The 18,872-nt window shown below is 30.0% G+C and overlaps 4 protein-coding genes across 8 annotated transcripts; 2 read left to right on the plus strand and 2 right to left on the minus strand.

Annotated features, from left to right (window-relative positions):
* The first annotated feature begins 554 nt into the window (after nucleotides 1-554).
* On the plus strand, nucleotides 555-5,865 carry LOC127066995 (fatty acid hydroxylase domain-containing protein 2). 2 transcript variants are annotated; one of them, XM_051001529.1, is made up of 6 exons: nucleotides 555-761; nucleotides 3,797-3,926; nucleotides 3,999-4,102; nucleotides 4,274-4,601; nucleotides 4,666-4,938; nucleotides 5,024-5,865. In XM_051001529.1, the coding sequence occupies exons 1-6, from the start codon at nucleotides 737-739 to the stop codon at nucleotides 5,181-5,183; spliced, it is 1,020 nt and encodes a 339-aa protein (XP_050857486.1). In that variant the 5' UTR covers nucleotides 555-736; the 3' UTR covers nucleotides 5,184-5,865. The 2 variants fall into 2 exon arrangements, with proteins under 2 accessions (XP_050857486.1, XP_050857400.1); XM_051001443.1 differs by lacking the exon at nucleotides 555-761 and adding an exon at nucleotides 2,561-2,943.
* A 761-nt stretch (nucleotides 5,866-6,626) lies between these two features.
* LOC127067087 (uncharacterized) lies at nucleotides 6,627-8,829 on the minus strand. Of its 2 annotated transcripts, XR_007782564.1 has the most exons (3): nucleotides 8,440-8,829; nucleotides 7,552-8,367; nucleotides 6,627-7,460 (listed from the first exon to the last, which is right to left on the minus strand). XR_007782564.1 is itself a non-coding variant. In XM_051001661.1 (2 exons), the coding sequence occupies exons 1-2, from the start codon at nucleotides 8,665-8,667 to the stop codon at nucleotides 7,684-7,686; spliced, it is 912 nt and encodes a 303-aa protein (XP_050857618.1). In that variant the 5' UTR covers nucleotides 8,668-8,829; the 3' UTR covers nucleotides 6,627-7,683. The 2 variants fall into 2 exon arrangements, 1 of the variants encoding a protein (XP_050857618.1); XM_051001661.1 differs by having other exon boundaries at nucleotides 6,627-8,367.
* Nucleotides 8,830-9,134: 305 nt separating this feature from the next.
* Nucleotides 9,135-15,522, plus strand: LOC127065475 (probable phosphorylase b kinase regulatory subunit alpha). 3 transcript variants are annotated; one of them, XM_050997917.1, is made up of 15 exons: nucleotides 9,135-9,642; nucleotides 9,768-10,270; nucleotides 10,346-10,791; nucleotides 10,871-11,186; nucleotides 11,265-11,478; nucleotides 11,592-11,701; nucleotides 11,791-11,938; nucleotides 12,814-12,992; nucleotides 13,076-13,226; nucleotides 13,560-13,849; nucleotides 13,927-14,482; nucleotides 14,554-14,606; nucleotides 14,671-14,829; nucleotides 14,902-15,159; nucleotides 15,243-15,522. In XM_050997917.1, the coding sequence occupies exons 2-15, from the start codon at nucleotides 9,782-9,784 to the stop codon at nucleotides 15,468-15,470; spliced, it is 3,597 nt and encodes a 1,198-aa protein (XP_050853874.1). In that variant the 5' UTR covers nucleotides 9,135-9,642; nucleotides 9,768-9,781; the 3' UTR covers nucleotides 15,471-15,522. The 3 variants fall into 3 exon arrangements, with proteins under 3 accessions (XP_050853874.1, XP_050853935.1, XP_050854023.1); XM_050997978.1 differs by lacking the exon at nucleotides 11,791-11,938 and adding an exon at nucleotides 12,505-12,652; XM_050998066.1 differs by lacking the exon at nucleotides 11,791-11,938 and adding an exon at nucleotides 12,505-12,652 and having other exon boundaries at nucleotides 9,136-9,642; nucleotides 13,632-13,849.
* Nucleotides 15,523-15,760: 238 nt separating this feature from the next.
* Nucleotides 15,761-17,243, minus strand: LOC127067442 (39S ribosomal protein L28, mitochondrial). Its single transcript, XM_051002382.1, has 6 exons — nucleotides 17,050-17,243; nucleotides 16,772-16,938; nucleotides 16,442-16,700; nucleotides 16,230-16,373; nucleotides 15,974-16,161; nucleotides 15,761-15,900 (listed from the first exon to the last, which is right to left on the minus strand). Exons 1-6 carry the CDS (start codon nucleotides 17,068-17,070, stop codon nucleotides 15,840-15,842), a joined length of 840 nt encoding a protein of 279 aa, XP_050858339.1. The 5' UTR covers nucleotides 17,071-17,243; the 3' UTR covers nucleotides 15,761-15,839.
* Between the last annotated feature and the right edge of the window lie 1,629 nt (nucleotides 17,244-18,872).

An 18,872-nucleotide genomic window follows, 5' to 3' on the forward strand; every position in this document is an offset into this window, starting at 1 on the left:
AATGATAAGGAAAAAATTCTTCAAATTGGGCAAATAAAAAGAACGCGATTCTTCATATTACACCAAACAACATAATTTTCTACGCACAGAAATAACTTCAATATTAATAATTCTAAACAATCAATTACAATGAAACTAAATACACTAAAGAAACAAACTAAATATCGAATAGAATAGCATTGTTTCTGTTCTCATTTAAAAATGAAAAATATTATCCAATCGCGCGGTTCTTAAGAAAACAAAAGCCAACGCGGATTTGTCGATCGATTTCCGCGCGCTTTTTTATGACAACAAAATTGAAGATCGATGATTATTCAAACAAAAGAAACATGAAGGATAAAGTTATAAAAAAGATTCGAGAAAAATGGATCGATAATAATAAGTCCTTATGAGTAATATCTCCAATCATTTGTTCAAAATCAGAAACAAAAAAAAGAAAACAAACGAAAACTAGAGGAGAAAGGATAGCATTAACGCGGTCCTATGTACCTTTAATCGCAGGCGCGCTAGAATCGAGGGTGAGGGGAAGGGATGGGAGGGGAGAGGAGGGGAGCATCGCTTTCTGGTGCTACGGCGCATTCGATGGTGACAACCAAGTCTGTGTTCACGAAATATCGACTAACACACGGTACCTGAGCAAGAAGCAACTGTGACAAATGCGATCTTCTTGCTTCTTCGTCGCGTCTATACGTGAATATTTGGAATAAAGGTTCTATCGTGGACGTCGTCGATCGTGATGGACGTCCAAAGACAGTACAAAGGTAAGGCGTACTCTTCTATCGCTCTCCTTTTATCTTTCTCTCTCTCTCTTTTCCTCTTCCTCTATATATATATATATATATCCTCTCTCTATATTTCTTTCTCTTTCTTGTTTCTTACTGTCGTATTTTCGCTCGCATTTATTCTAAAACTATCGGATTCACAAGTTTTTCTTTTCTCGAAGACTTTTCTCCTGATCGATAAAAGAAATTTTTTTCCCATTTTTTTCTTCTTGACATTTCGTTTTCTTGACATTTATTTTATAATCCAGAGCGCCACAACGTTGAGTATGGTGTACGTGTGTGTGTGTATCTAAGGTTGTGTATGTGTATGTGTATGTTGTGTATAATGTGGAAGCAAGGGGAGAACGCGCGGTTATGGAGGTCAGAAAAGAATAGGTCGCAGATAAATAAACGAGCTCGTAAATCGATCGATTAATTATTCACGCGTTCGAATCGCGTCTTTTTTCTTGTCCTTGTTTTTTTTTTTCCTTTCTCATTATCTTCCAATCTTCCTCACAAATAGCTTTTCAGAATAATCCTTTGAATTATTTTTGTTACGCTTTTGTATAACACGTACAAATAAATATTTGTTGACCCATGATTTTGTCAATTCTATGAATAATAATGATTTATTATTATTAATATATATGATTTATTATTATTCATGCAACAATACAAATTATTTTGCATATACAAAAATAACAGACATCCATGTTTTGCTATTGCATTTATCAATGACATGTGACAAAGCGCTGTATCTATATCATTGTCTTTTGCGCCGTACAATTAAGAAATCGGATCTTAATAATCACGAAAAACGTCACGTGCAATAGTGGAACAATGATCGACTGATAATACGAGACAAGTAATAAATATCACATTACATTTTTGTTAATTTCTTTTCTTTATTCTTAAAGTAAAAATTATATCGTAAATCAAAAACAATTTCGAGTTATTTAGAACTGATCGTAAAAAAATAATATTATATGTATTTATAACACCAAATGTTTACAATCCGTTGCATCAATAGATTAAAGTTCTTATGTGCTAATAGTTCAACAATCACTGATGCATACTAACAAAAATTTCTTCAATGAACTGTTGTGCTTATGTAAATATAAATAAATGAGTGAATGAACCATTCACAAATCAAAACTTATTTTTTTTTTGTTTTTGTTTAATTCTGTCACGAAAGCATTTAATTCATGTTTAACTTTTTATAATTAAAATAAATTTCTTTAATAATTAGACAAAACTATTAAATAATAAAATTGTTGTAGGTATTGAATAATAAGTAATGTATAATATACATAATTTTATCAATTTTCTTTAATTCTTATTTTGTAGAATCTAGTCAAAATGTGCATGTGTATGTATATTCTAAATTTAAATGACTACAAAATTTTAAGTGCTAATAAACATACATTTATTATAAATTATTACTTAATCACAATGAGAAACGTGTGTGTGTGTGTAATTCTTGCATAAGATATTGATTTAATGACTGTTGTTTTAACTTAATGGAAAAAAAATACAGAAAAAAAAAGAGAAAGATAAATTTAACTTTTTTTATTTTCGACAAGAATATTTTATTGATTTAATGAATTTGCATTCACTTTTATTATTAAAAATTAAATAATATAAGAAAATTTTTAAATATCTTGAAAGATAAGCAGTGAATCAAAAATTGACATAATAAATCAAATTTAAAAATATCTAAAAAAAAAAATTTTTTTTTTTACAAATAAATAAATACTAAATAAAATTCAAATAACGTCCAAAATAGAAAAATATCTTTCGTAAGAATAATATCATACTGATTAAGAAAGTAAAAAATATAAATGGAATGTAGTGGAAGGGGAACGAGACATATATCTCTCTCTCATTTGGTCTTTGTTAGACGATGATGAACCACGAGCAAGCATACACGGTGTATAGTGCGTTTCATTTAATAATACGATACTGTGCGTGAAAGAGCAAACTTGTACTTTTGTCTCGACTTTTTTTTTCCTTTTGAGTTTTAAGCTTTCGAAGATTAATTGTACGAACATAATATCAATCGGTTTGATATATAACACGTTTGATCAGATCGTATTAAGCGACGATCTCTCGCACAAAATGTTTCGTAAAAGAAATAAGAAAAGATCCTTGCTCCAGCAGTGTGATGCTACAATGTCGAAACGTGAGTCATGTAAAATTCAGAGAATTCGAGATATGTACATATATGTTTTTTTTTTTTCTTTTCGAAGATCAAATTCTTTCGTTTGAATAAAATTAACGATTCTACGCTTTCTTTTTTACTTCGAATTTCGTCCATTGTATATTTTTTTCTCTCCTCTATCTACCTTTCTCTTTCTCTCACTTTCTCTTTTTATTTATTTCTTAATTTCAATAAATTTATTTAAAAGAATTATACACGTTATATAATAAGAATTGTTCGTATTATGTAATGTAAAAAAAGAAGTATATATTATTTACAAAGAATTCTTATTGTTTTTCTTATTATTATGTGAAATCTAAATGGAAATGTAATACGATGATTCATGTATTCGTACGTGTATATACACAAATACACGTGCGCGCGCGCACATAATGTGTATATATATATATCCTTTTTTGTAACACGATCATAAAAGTAAATTGTAATTCTATCCAATCCTGGGTCGTTTGACTACTATTAATATGAGATTAAAAAAAATTAGCATTTAGATTTAAGCGCGAGAATTTTTGCATTGATCGATGTATCGTTTTAATATCGATTGTATAAGCTTATCTGATTACGCAGCTTTATTTATCTCGCATTCATTAAATTTAAAAAATTCATTGAAAAGATTTCTTATATATAATAAAATAAGAATAAAGTAATATAAAAATAATCGCTGTCATACAAGAGATATTCTTGTTGACATTGTTAAATTAATAAATAAATATGTATTTCCTCAATAATTCTCGATTTGTTTGTGAAACAAGATCCGCTCTTTCAAAATTCATACTTATTAATAATAATAATAATGAATTACTCGCAAACTTTTTAGTTACCAATCCAAGCGGAGATACCAGCAAAAATCAAACTCCGCCTACGTTGCTTTCGAGTTTGAGAAGCGTTCTCTTTGTCATCGGAACAGTCGTTATCGGATTTGCTGCCGTTTGCAATTCTTTAACATGGTAAACGATACTTTGTTTAATAAGAAGCTACGTGTTAAACGTCATATTTTATATTTTTAAACGTTTTCGTAGGCATCTGCAGAGATTTTGGGGTGCTTCCGGTGACTTTTGGCAAGCTCAATGGGACAAAATCTTGAGCAAGTTAGGAGACGATCCTGTAACGTTATGGGTTTATGGTATGATAAAATAAAAATGAAGAAATCTCATAATAATAATAATAATAATAATAATAATAATAATAATATAATAATGATAGTATAATATATATAACATAATATAACATCATATAATATATAATAACTTAAGATGTATGAATAAATTTAATATATGATCCATTCTTTATTTAGGCTCGATGGGATTAACGTTCATTGTTTATTGGATTTTCGGCGGAATTTATACATTACTCGACATTACAAATCGTCCGGCAGCTCTACGAAGATACAAAATTCAGCCAGGCACAAACGAGCCAGTCGACACGAGAGAACTCTGCAAAGTAATCGCTCAAGTATTGTTCAATCAAATAATCGTTGGACTGCCTATAGCATACTGCAGTTATCACTTTATGGAATGGCGAGGTTATCCCTCGGTAAGAGAATTACCAACTTTTCATTGGGTGCTCGTTGAAATCGCCATTCATATATTGTGCGAAGAAATTGGATTTTACTATTCTCATAGGTACGTCATATAAACCTGATACGATAGAGAAATTTCTCACGTATATTAAATTTCGCGATTGTAGACTTCTACACAGCCGTTATTTATACAAGTACATACATAAGCAGCATCACGAATGGACCGCACCAGTAGCGGTAACAGCGTTGTACTGTCATCCTTTAGAACACATTGGCTCCAATTTGATTCCACCGTTTCTCGGTGTCTTCATCGTTGGTTCTCACGTAGCCACTGCATGGTTGTGGTTCTCTCTTGCGATTCTTTCAACATTGAATGCCCATTCTGGTTACCATTTACCGTTTTTTCCATCTCCAGAAGCACACGACTTCCATCACTTAAAGTAAATTATCTCTTCTATGCTTTCTATATGTTTTAACTTTTAATCCAATATTATGTATTATCAAGCGTGTTGTTTACTGTTTCAGATTTAATCAGTGTTTCGGAGTATTAGGCGTTTTAGATCGTCTTCATGGAACGGACACTCAATTTCGTAATTCGAGAGCTTATCAACGTCATGTGATGATGCTTAGTTTGGTACCTCCTAGAGAGGCTTTTCCTGATGAAGCGAAATATAAATCTAAATAAGAGGATTATATATATTCGATTATATGAACGTGTCGAGATTAATCTTGAAACAAAACTTTCTGGTTCAGATAAGTATCGTCGAATAAGGTAACGACGATTACTTCGGTTTGCATTTGACGAACATTTCTTCGATCAATCTAAAGAAGTTTCTAAACTACGATCGGTGAGAACCAATTCGTGAATTGTTCAATCGTGCACAACCTCAGTCAGCGTGATCAATAAGGCCTAATCTCGCTGAACTTATTTATATAATTCGACGCATTCGTGAATCAACTAAAACGGAACTTTCAAGAGTTTTTTTTTCTACTATATGGTAGTTATAGCATTTATTTGTAGAGAAAAAGAGAGATTTCTTTCGGCTGTTATCATATGCACAACAACTTATACTATTTTTTTACTTTTTTCTTTTTAAGAAAAAATATATTCGAATGAAGAAACGTGTGATATAAATCATTTTTTCTAAGATAAGAAAGAAATTCCTCTTGAACATAATTGGACGGATTTTTAATTATTAGTGTATACATTTGTTATGATGATAATGTAAATTTTTTTTAAACTATTGACGCAAAAACGAACTAATACGATCATCGAGAGCAAAAACAACATTCTCTAAAATTATCGGATCGATGGATTTTGCGTTCCAACTAAGCTGTTAATATTAAATTTGACTTTATGAAAAATACTATTTTTATATTTATTTTAACATAATTGATGACTTAACAATTTCAATGTATTTCGCGTTAAGTTTACAGTAATTCTTTGTAGCAAACATAATTTTTTAGATGGTTATAGTTTGCGCATAATTATTAAATGCTGTATTAGCTTTATACATCTGAGACACATTCAAACAAACTGAAAATAGCTTATATAAACGTACTAGTAAAAAGAAATCTTTCATATACAAAATGTCATTTTCAAAACTATAAATGTGGATGATCGAACTGGACGATATCCATATTAAACGAATTGCAGTTATTATTTCTAGTTCTATTTCTATTTTCTTTTTTCTATTTCTAAAACAATTCTGTTCCAAATAATACAATTTATGAGACTCGATACACTGCATTCTCGATAAACATCGTGGTTGTTGATGAATGATATTATGACATTTTGCGATAACACCATAGTACAGAATATACGAAATATTCTAAGAAAGAGCACTATTCTTTGCGAATTAACACGAAAGATGATATTAACGTCTTTCTCACAATAGTTGTCTGTTAATGGATATACAATTTGCGATTTACATGTAACGAAATATCACTGGATTTATGTACCTACACACAGAAAGCTTAATAATAAAATCTTAAAAATTTCGTCTATATAAAAAAAAAAAAACAAAAAAAAAGAGAATGCGAATTTTATAATACACAAATTTTTTGGTCATTTATGTGCATTTGCCTTGATTAAACAAATATTAAGCGGGTAAAATCATTAATATAGTTGTAGTTGTAAGTGTTTATATTTCATAACAATATTGATAAATTCACATATACATATGTATAAAAATAATTATTATTGCTTTTTCATACATAGACAAAATATAAACTTCATAAATAACAATTTTGAAAACTTTACAATGGGTGTAACCCATAAATTATTGATAGATTTTGCAACAATAGGACAATTATCGAACATTGTCAATAGAATACATTTACTTATGGCAATAGTTCAATGTATATACATAACATGAGCCTTTTTCGTGTTATTTCTAAGAAAAGAAATAGTATGTAAAAAAATGTGTAAAAATCAAATTAATATAAGTAAATGCAACAATGATACTATATTAACATTATCAATTATATACTTCTTTGGTCAAATCTATGCACCATACTGCAATTTATAAAACAACATTGAGTATATTTTGTTTACTTTACAACATTTTGTTGTAATTATATTTATAATAATTTGCAGGGCAAGGTCTTGTTGGATGATGCAATTATTGTCTACTTTGATGTATAAGAATGCTATATATTTTTGCATTATACTCTACTAAAAATAATTTTATTTTTATCTCCAATATATTATTATCATTCATGCATATTCCTGGGTATATACTAGTTAAACTTGAACCAATTTTTGTTTTTACAATAAAACTAACATGCTAGACATCCAACAGTTACATGATAATTACCTTTTTGAAATTTGATTCATTATTAATTTAGTTATCTTGTGATATATACAACTAAATTTTCTTTCCTTAGTATCGACATTGCCTTGCCTTCTCTTAGATAATTTTTGTTTTTATGGCATTCTTTTTCTTGACACAATCGTATCCTACATTACAGTTATAATAAACAAATAAAATCTCAACAAAATGTTTTCAATTGATGACATACTATACATATCAATATAGAATAAATGTTACCGATATTATAAAAATGTTCTCCAATTATGTTTAGAGAACATGATATAACAAAGTATAATGATAAAGCTGTTTAGCTGTCTATCATGTATTCTTATTGCAAGGATCATCCTCATAGATACATTCCTTTATGATTTAATCATTATACATTCCATCGATAAGAAAATCCATCCTTCGATAGTGTCTCTTATCCCAACAGTCTTTACCTCGATTATAAAGAATAAAACTAGCTACACCCAATATTGGAAGTGCAACAATTGTAATAGCAATAGGTATGATATAATCGATTTTTCTTGGCATTCCTAATGGAGAATTTTTTGTTGGTGATGGAGGTATAGGTTTATTTGGATCTGCTGAACCTCCACCCATTGTCACAGTTGGTTTTGGATTTGGCTTATGTTTGTTCACAGGAGGTGTTGTAGAAATAACGATGGTATTATTTAGTTTTTTTTCTGACATATCTAGCACATGTTGTATAGTAGTACTTGTATTATTTAATTGTGTAATATTAGCAACTATTCTTATAGGAATATTTTCAACTTTAGAATTATTTATATTATCATTATCACTATCATGTTCTACTGTAACATCTTTAACAGTTGTTTGATCGAATGTTAAATATCCTTTTTTTCTATCCAAAACTGGCAAATCTTTCTGTGTTGTCATGACTTGGCTAACATTCTTGTTTACAAATATATCTTTAATCGTCGTTGTAGAATTATTTTTAGCAGTTATTTTCTGATCGGATATTGGTGATCGCACGGTCAGAGAATTTGAAACTGGACCACCTTCAGTTAGTACCAAATTAATAACACTTGCCTATAATTATATAAAAACGTTTCAACATACTTATGGTACGTCAAATTAAATGCGAACGAAAGTTTAGCATACTTTAGAATCCTTGGTGCTAATGGATGGAGTGATCGTTGTCAATGATATGACAGGTTCAATCTTCGTTTGTATTACGGTAGTCGAAGTATTCAAATTATTTGAATTTGAGGAAAGTTTCTCGGATGCACCATCTGTTTGCGTTTCGTTGTTGGCAGACGAGGTTAAGCCAGTCGTAAGGCATAGAAACAGTAGAATTTTCTTGAAATTAAACATCTTTACGTGATTCATAGTTTTAATTTAAAAAGCTATCAGGGTCAGAAAGATTTTTAATCTTAACAGTAGACTGCAAAATTTATTAAAACATATATATAAAAACTAAAAAAGTGGTCGCGACCACTGCAAAAACGTCTACTCCATGTCCACTTTGCAGCAAACTGCCATTGGAACGAACTTCATATCAAATTGTTGCGCAAAACATCAAAATCATTATGGTTCGCCCACATATGTGCGACAATATCGATACTTTGTTCGATTATCATCATTTTCATGAAAATCGAATTCTCTAATAATTTTCTAATTGATTCGAATATTTTAAAAACGATTAAGATCTATTAAAATTCGATTTATTAAAATCGATTATTGATCTTAATTCGATTAGAAGAATACATTTATTTTGTTAACTGCTTAGTAATAAATTTAAAATTGCATATTTTCGCGCTTTATATCGATTTTTTTCACATACGCATTACGTATATCGAGACACGTGCAAATTTGAAATTGTACTCTTTTCTGGTGGTGGAAGTGGAGGAAGAGGGAAAGAAGTTCGAGATTATAAAACTCAATTATTTTTTTCTTATGGAGAATTGAACAGAAAATAGAGACATAATTGTGCAACGCGTAGTCGCTTCGGTAAATCTCTTACAATTGGATACGTCATCAAATGAATTGAGCAAAGAACGAAGAGCTAAAAAGGCATACAAATATAGTCAATGTCACTTATGTATAGTTGGACAAAGTCAAACGAAGCGGATATAAAGTCTAGGAAAGAAGTTTCTACTATTGGTGCCATACTTGACATTCGTTTCACATTGTATCATTGAATGTAGCATTTTAGAAAAATCTCTCAGTAAATAGGATTATTTTATGATTTTAGAAAAGTAATTAGAATGTGTTTGCTAAAATATTCTCAAATCACGATTCCTTTAACATAATACACTTTTAAAAATAAATCAGTATTTTGATTATTGTCACATTATTAGGAAGGTATGTGATAATTCTTCTTAATCTTTCTGCTATTTCTAAAAAGTACATTATTTTATTAGAATTAGTAAAAATGCAAATAATATATGACAAGATTGTATTATATAATTGAGAATTAAATATTGCAGTATTTAAAATATACATGACAATGCGTAGTCGAAGTAATTCTGGTGTCCGTTTGGACTATTATCAGAGAATAGTTCACAAGATTATTATGAATCATCAAAATCCTGTTACTGGTCTTTTTCCTGCAAGTCGTGAAAATGATCATGCATGGGTGCGTGATAATATTTACTGTATTCTTGCTGTTTGGGGACTTTCTATGGCATATAAAAAAATAGCGGATGTTGACGAAGATAGAGCAAAAACTTATGAATTAGAACAAAGTTGTGTTAAATTGATGAGAGGTTTACTCATGGCTATGATGCAACAAAAAGATAAAGTAGAAAAATTTAAATCTAGTCAGAATCCTCTTGATGCTTTGCATGCAAAATATAGTTCTGTTAATGGACAGACAGTTGTTGGAGATAATGAATGGGGTCATCTGCAAATAGATGCTATTTCTCTATATCTTTTAGTACTTGCTCAAATGACAGCATCTGGCTTACAAATTGTATTTAATCTTGATGAGGTAAGTATTTTGAATTTTTTATGATACTTTAATTAATATCATCTATCTAATTTATTTATTTGTGCTTGTATACAGGTTGCTTTTATACAAAACTTAGTATTTTATATTGAATCAGCTTATTGTACTCCTGATTATGGAATTTGGGAAAGAGGAGATAAAACTAATCATGGCTTACCTGAATTAAATGCTAGCAGTATTGGAATGGCTAAAGCTGCAATGGAAGCTTTGAACGAATTAGATTTATTTGGTGCAAGAGGTGGACCTACTTCAGTAATTCATGTATTAGCAGATGAAGCACAAAAATGTCAGGCTGTTTTACAATCCATGTTGCCTAGAGAATCAAATTCAAAAGAATTGGATAGCGGTTTATTGTCCATAATAAGCTTTCCTGCATTTGCAGTAGATGAACCTAATTTAATACAACTAACAAGAGAAGCAATAACAAGTAAATTACAAGGTCGTTATGGATGCAAAAGATTTTTGCGCGATGGATATAGAACAGCAAAGGAAGATCCTAACAGGTATGATAGGATGTAATATAAGTTTTTATAATAATAATGATACCGATGTATCCATTACCTTTATATACATTATTTACAGGTTATATTATGAGCCATGGGAATTGCGTATGTTTGAAAATATAGAATGCGAGTGGCCTTTATTTTTCTGTTATTTAATACTGGATTATTGTTTCCAAGGAAATAAAGAAGCAGTAGCAGAATATTCAACGCTACTTGAACAAATAACAATTAAAGCAGATGATGGAATGAGATTAGTTCCTGAGTTATATTCAGTTGCATCTGAAAATGTTGCAGCAGAATATATTCAACCTGGTAGTCAACCTCGCATAGCTTTAGGCAGATATCCATTTATGTGGGCTCAATCCCTTTACATTTTGGGAAAGTTACTGCAAGAAGTAAGTATAATTATAATTTTTATACATTTAAAAAAAATTTATGTTTAACTTTATCAGTAAAAATCTAATTGTGTACAGGGCTTCCTAGCAGTGGGTGAATTAGATCCATTGAATCGGCGGTTGTGCAGTGAAAAAAAACCGGATGTTGTGGTGCAAGTTGTTATTTTGGCAGAAGATGCAGAGATTAGAGAAAAAATTGCCCAGCATGATATTCATGTTCAAACTATCGCAGAAGTAGCACCGATAGAAGTACAACCAGCAAAAGTACTCAGTCATTTATATACTTATTTAGGTAACCAAAATAATAATTATTTAATACAATTTTCTAAGCATGTTATAATTAATGCTATCTTAAATATAGAACAAAATAGTATAGAATATTAAACGAACAACTTATGCTTTCAGGACGAAATAAAAAGTTAGGACTATCTGGCCGTAAATCAAGAGATGTCGGGATTTTGAGTACCAGTAAATTATATTCTCTGCACGATAAAATATTTGCATTCACACCACAGGTAGGTACTTGAATGTTCATTGATCTTCTTCACCATTCTATTCTTGTTTCTTTTCTTATGTTGCCTGTTGTTCTTGCACCAAACATTAGTTGACAGATATGACCCGCTTCTACATCGCATCGGACTATGAGCTCATGATTGACATATTCAAAGGCGAAATTAATTTCTTGAAGTCTAGCTGGCAGAATATGTTGGGCCGGCCTCTTGTGGTCATGCCCCTCAAGAACGTTCATCTAGGTACAGTAACTATTGTCTGAAAGCCATAGTTTTGATCTTTGTTATTGTCTTCCTCACATATCACGAAAAATATTAAGACAACCTTCGATATTACGAGAAGTCTTATATCTTTCGATTGTGAAGGTATAGACGATAAGTTCCTGGTTTTCTGATAACAGTCTTCTCTAGAAAGTTTTGATCTTTCTATAAAAAAAATTTAATTCCCATTCCATTTGTATCACGTCTGTCTGCATGTGTGCATTTGTTTTTTTGCTGTCAATCTTGCTTAATGGCTATAGTTGGTTATAATTACCTTTAAAGTAGTGAAAATTAAATTAAGTTTTCTCTGTTTTGTAATATATTAACTATTACAATTTTGTTCTTAAAAATTGATATAGTTCAATATTGTGAGCAAAAACTGCTAATGTTAAAATATTTTATAAAATCAAGTACTGATTTAAATGAAAACAAGTTGCAGTTCATTTAACATAAAAGAAACAATCATAGAAAAATTTTTTCAATTTGATTAGAAACATTCGCAGAAGGCTTATGTGTTTGGTGGTGTGCGCGTTTGTTGCATGTGTTAGAACTTTGACGCGGAGGAATACTACACAACAAACGATGCGGCTCTCCTTGCGAATACTTTTACAACCAACTTGGCCTTCCTGACCATCAACTGGAAGCAAATGCTCGGCAGGCCTACCATAACACTAGTTGCTACTCATAATCATTTAGGTACGACCTTGGCAGCTTTAGATCATTTGTCATAATAAAAAAAGTGGTTTATATGACAAGATCTAGTCTTTGAATAGTTTCTAGTCTTTGAGTAGTGCTGTCAAAAATATCGTTGCATTGTATTGAATTTATAAAATTTAGAAAAATATTTATCTTTGCAGATCAAGGAAAAATACCATTAGCAATGATAACTACTATGAAGAAACTGAAAAGTGGTTATATAAATGGTACTAGAGTATCACTAGGAAATCTAAACGACTTTCTTAGTACATCGTGTATTACGAATCTGAGCTTCTTAGGTAGTTCAGAAGATGGACGTCCTGATAAACTTAATCCTCAGGTTAACACTATATCGTTTGTCATGAACACAACAAAATCAGTTAACAGATGGGAAATTATAAAAACCTTTTCTTGGCTTCTTAGGTTCAACAATATTTGGATGAACATTTGATGCGTGCTTTTCCCCATCGTACTGGTCTTCTTAACAAGCCATTGGTTAGAACTGGAAAAAATTTGAGACGAAGAATGTCTGTCAAAGGTGCCATTAAAAAGACACGATCTATAGCTGTTGAACGTAAGTAAAAATTAGTACTATAAAATAAACTTGTAAAAAAGACACTTTTAACTTCCCAAAAGTTTCATTGCATGTTGCCTGAAAGAGGAACTTTAAGCGTTTTTACAATACATTCCTTGTGCCATGGTTCCCATCATTCTCCGAGAATGTAAGTTTACTAACTAACTATTTACTAACTAATTTCTGTCTTCTCTATTTTAATTTTAATAGTATTTAAATATATATGTACGTGTAAGTATATTTTTTTTACATAATTGTATTAAAGAAATTACCTGCTCAGTATAATGATATTGATAGATGTAACATATACATTAATATTAAACTATTTTTTAGCCGAAATTCTTGGAATGGCGGGAGAAGATCGTAGACCGTCAGCTAATTTAAACCTAAATCCTTTCATTGAAGTAACAGATACAACTCTGATACCAAATTCGACGCAACCTGTACATACCGATCGTACACCATCTCCTACGGAAGATATGCCATGGAAAACTACTGGAAAAGGTCATAAATCTAGATCCATATCTGATACACAATATGCTGATACTGAAGTTGAAGAATTATTGACGATGCTTCGTGAGACTGAGAGTCTCGAAGAACAAGGAGACATATTGCAATATCTTGTTAGTTTATTGTTTAACGAATTATTACTTTTGTTTATTTACATTTTTAGAAATATATAATTTTATATGTATTATAGGTCGACTCACAAGGACTTTATTTCAATACGGGTATGGTAGAAGAAGGTCATCCAGTATTAGTAAAAGATTTATTAAAGGACCTTTATGAAAAAGCATGTCAACAAAAAATGTGGGGTATTGTTCGTCACTCTGCCGGTATGTTAGGAAAAAGAGTAGAAGATTTAGCTAAAGCTGTCACAGACTTGTTAGTACGACAAAAACAAGTTACCGTTGGAATGCCACCAAGCAATGAGCATACGATCGTAGCTCCATTACCCGAGAATGAATTAAGATCTTTGATTCATCAAGCGTATGGAGATGACGAATCCACAGCTATGTTGACACAGGAATTGCTTGTATATTTGGCTATGTTTATTAGAACAGAACCACAGCTGTTTCATGAAATGTTGAGGCTTAGAGTTGGCTTGATTATTCAAGTTATGGCAACAGAATTGTCAAGGACTTTGATTTGTACGGGCGAAGAAGCTTCCGAACATTTGTTGAATTTATCTCCATTCGAAATGAAAAATCTTTTACATCATATCATGAGCGGAAAAGAATTTGCGATAAGTAGTGGTAAGTTCGATTTTTATAAGGAAGAAGGTTAATCCGCGACTGTAATATTTTAATATTTATAACTTTTGCAGTTGGAAGAGGTAATTTTTCTGTCATCAGTTGCAAGTCAAGTAAAGTGAGCAAGGTAAATAAATTTAATTGAAATAATCAATGTAACATGTTAACAAACTATGACGGTATTTTTTTAGAAATCTCAGATTGGTGGATTTTTAAGTCCTGATCAAACGGACGGCGGTGAAACAGAACCTGATCGTCAAGGACAATGGTTACGAAGACGTCGATTGGACGGTGCACTTAATAGAGTGCCACGAGGTTTTTATCCACGGGTTTGGCAAGTTCTAGAAAGGGTATAATTTTTTAATTTTAATATATATTACTATATATATTACCAACTTTTTACTATCATGACTTTTTTCTAGTGTCAAGGTTTAGCTATAGAGGGACGAGTTCTTCCCCAAAATCTTACTCAAGAAATGACACCGGGAGAATTAAAATTTGCTTTAGCAGTAGAGACAGTTTTAAATACAATACCACAACCGGAGTATCGTCAACTCGTTGTTGAAGCTTTAATGGTATTAACATTGGTGACTGAACATAATGCGGTAGCTTCTTTAGGAGGTCTCATTGCTGTTGAACATTTAGTACACAAAGCTAATGCCATCTTCTTGGAAGATCAGGTACAAAATACTGTGGCTATTAATGTCAATATTTATAAAAAAGAAAATTGATTAGGTATTGTAGAATTTTATATTATTTTTAGATGAAAGTCGATGGAGATGCTACTCTCTGTTGTGCCAAACCAAAAGAACAGCGTGAAACAACAGCATTGGGAAATCTTCTCTGTGGAGGAGCAGCTTATGTGTGCCAACACTTTTATGATAGTGCTCCTAGTGGTAGTTTTGGAACAATGACATACATTACAAGAGCTGTAGCATCTTTGTTGGATTGTTTACCAAAAGATGGTGATATAGAATGCTCAATATCGTAGTTCAATTTTTGTTTGTATCAAAAAAGTTTAGTAAATTTTTTCTCAAATTCGAGATTTTTCTTAGACAATTTCCTTTATAGTTAGGATATAATATATGTGAATTTTTAACTTTTTTTTTCTATAGGAAAGTTTTAAATGATCAAAGATTTTAATAATTTCGTAATTGTAAAAGTTTTTAAAAATTGATTATAACATTTAAAATGATGATTCATAAGGGAAACTATATTATTACAAATAGTTTTAAAAAATCTAATACCAATAAATTTGTATTGCAAATAACAAAACATATGTTCAGATATTACGTTTACTTAAATCTTTTCCTTTTTTTTACTATTTACAAAATATGCGATATCAAGCTATGAATGTTACCTATTTGGTTTTTGAAGTTTTTGAAAATGGATTCCATTTGGATAACCACAAACCATCGTCCCTATAAAAATTACGTTTAGTTGTATTATAGTTAAAAGTGGACATTCAGAAAAATCATTTATGTAATAACATACTTTTCCTTTGGTAGGACATCAATATCCTGTGCTTCTTTAATATTGTTTTCTTTAAGTTTTGCTATTAATTCAGATCTGTATTGAATTTTTAATGGCTGTACTTTATTCTGCTCTTTTTTCAAAGCAATCCATTTCTGACATGCTTCCTTATATGTTAAACCGTACCATTCAATTTCTTCTCGTGTATACTAGAAAGTGATAAGTAATATAAATAATATTTTTAAGCTTGAAGTAATAGACAAATGTAATAACTTACTGAAGATAAATATTGTGAATACTTGGCATATACTTCGTCCCTTTTGGCTTTGTCATTTGGATATAATGTTTTATCTGCCAATGCTATAAGTATTTGTCGCTTTAGTTTGACAGCAAGTTCTGACCTTAAATCGCACGCAGGAGTCTAGGAAATGAATAATTGTGATTTTATTCGATAATATTTTCTAAATACTTTTTTGTACTTCAACGCACCTTTAATAAGTAATGATCAAATCCATAATTTTCATGAATTAAAAGAATGGTTCTTTGTGTAATGATTGCTCTCATATACGAATCCAAAACTTCACTATAAAGGACGGATTTTTTTAATATAGGAAACCAAAAATGAGGATATCTGCGACAGTATTTCTCACGTTGTCGGAAGCCTTGGATTACAGCTTCTCCACCTAATATATATTGTTCAAATTCTTTTGGATATTTCAAAGGAATCCGAATATTTTGTACCGGATGACTACAATGAAGAAAATGAGAAATATTTTTTTAATATATTTTGATAAATTGAGCTTTTTTTTTATAACATACACTTCTCCTGTTTTTTCATTTCTAATATATTTTCCTTCCTCTTTTATGTAATGAACTGCAGTTGGTTCTTGAATTTTCCATTCTTTCCAAAATTTTTTATATGCTTCTGGTAATTCTGCTCCTATTCCTTTAGACCATCGAGTTATTCTCGGAAAATAATATAACGACTAAAATCAATGAAAGTTTTCTTTATAATTATATTTAAACACAACACATTTCTATCTATTCTATCTAGTAAAGACACATAACCTATAATTCTATTTACAATTATTATCTACCTGAACTTTATTGACAGACATATTTGTGAAATTGAATTTAGAAACTTTTACTACGTAATTATATATCTATACCATAGATTTTAATAATTCTGTGTTACAAACATTTAGTTTACGAACATTGAAAACGCAAATAACACCGAAGTATACAAACTTTATTCGATAGCAAAGGCCATCTTTATTCGGTATTACAAGAATTATGATTGGTGAGTAATTATTATTTTATCTAACGATAGATGACGTCTGAGTAGCATGTGACTAGTGCTGCCCCTACCGGTAGCTACAAGAATGAAATTTACAAAATCGCGGTAGTTCAACTTTTTTGTAGAACTCTATGGAAGTACAGATATATATCTACAAAAACGACGGTTAGTGATAATTACGGGATAAAATTTAGGTTATTGTGAAAATTAACACGTTTTAAAATAATTAATCAGCGATTAGACAATTCGACGAATATTCATACGTAGATAGGAAACGGTGAGTGTATTTTATTAAACTTTATCAGTTTTTTTTTATATCCATTAATTGTAGTATATATGCAAAAAACATACTAAAGGTGCTTTCATATAGAATTGATTGCCACATTATAATAATTTATTTAAACATTTATACACCTATAATGTTCCACAGTCTTGCAAGTAGTTACTAATGATATACGTATACATATGCACGTATTATATATATTATAAATAAATAAATATATATATATATATTACGTATATATGTATATATAATTTTGCTAATACATATAATTTTCATGTATATATCATATGTATATATTATAATATAATCATATAATATCATATACATATAATATATATATATATATAGTTGTGTATGTTATAATATAATAACATATATATTACAATATACATTACATATACTATATTATAAATTATATATTTATATATATATAATATACGCATATATTTTCACCTTCTCGTTCGTTTATTTATTTATATATTTATTTACTCGTTTATTTTATTCATAAGTTAATTTATTTTCGTTACGACCTAGATAAAGCATTTTGAAATCTTAGAGTTAATTCAATAATATAAGTTACGCGTTTACAATCCTTTTACGTTTCTTAGATAATTTTCCTTTATTTTATTTATTTATTTATTTATTTCCATCGTGATGTATATATGTATGACTATATTCTTCTCATCGGAGATATTTTCTTCCAAAGTTGGAAATCAATCTCTTACATCTTGAATTTAATCTTATATAATCGTTATATCTGCGATCTGTGCGAATGTTGGTAGATATTACGAGTGCGATTAAATTCATAAAAGAAGTTACACAGAGAATAAAACGTGATATTCACCAAGTACTTTGTCATATTTTATCCAAGTCTCAATGAAAGAGAGTTTGGTAAACGATTACAATATAATATAATATAGTTTAACGTAATATACTAATGTGCATACATATATTTATACATACATATATTTATACATACATATATGTATATATGCATATACGTATATATGTATATGTGTGTATGTATACATATGTATATATACACACATATATATAAGCACACATTTACAAGCACGCGACACTCATACTCATGTATGTACGTATTTCTTATAAGCACGCGTATATTCAAACTCTCATTACGTATCTTTTGGCGTTTATCGAATTTAACTCGGTTTTTTCTTCTCTATATCTTCAGCGAAGCTACATGGTAACAGAAGAGAAAGCAAATTTCATTTTCTTTTTCTTTTTTCTTTTTTCATTTTTTATTTCACATTAATAGGACTTTATTGTCTTTCTTTTACTACCGATTATATATTAAAATCCTTTAATAGGTTCGATCT

Source organism: Vespula vulgaris, chromosome 1 (genome assembly GCF_905475345.1).
Source record: "Vespula vulgaris chromosome 1, iyVesVulg1.1, whole genome shotgun sequence".
Lineage (NCBI taxonomy): Eukaryota > Metazoa > Arthropoda > Insecta > Hymenoptera > Vespidae > Vespula > Vespula vulgaris.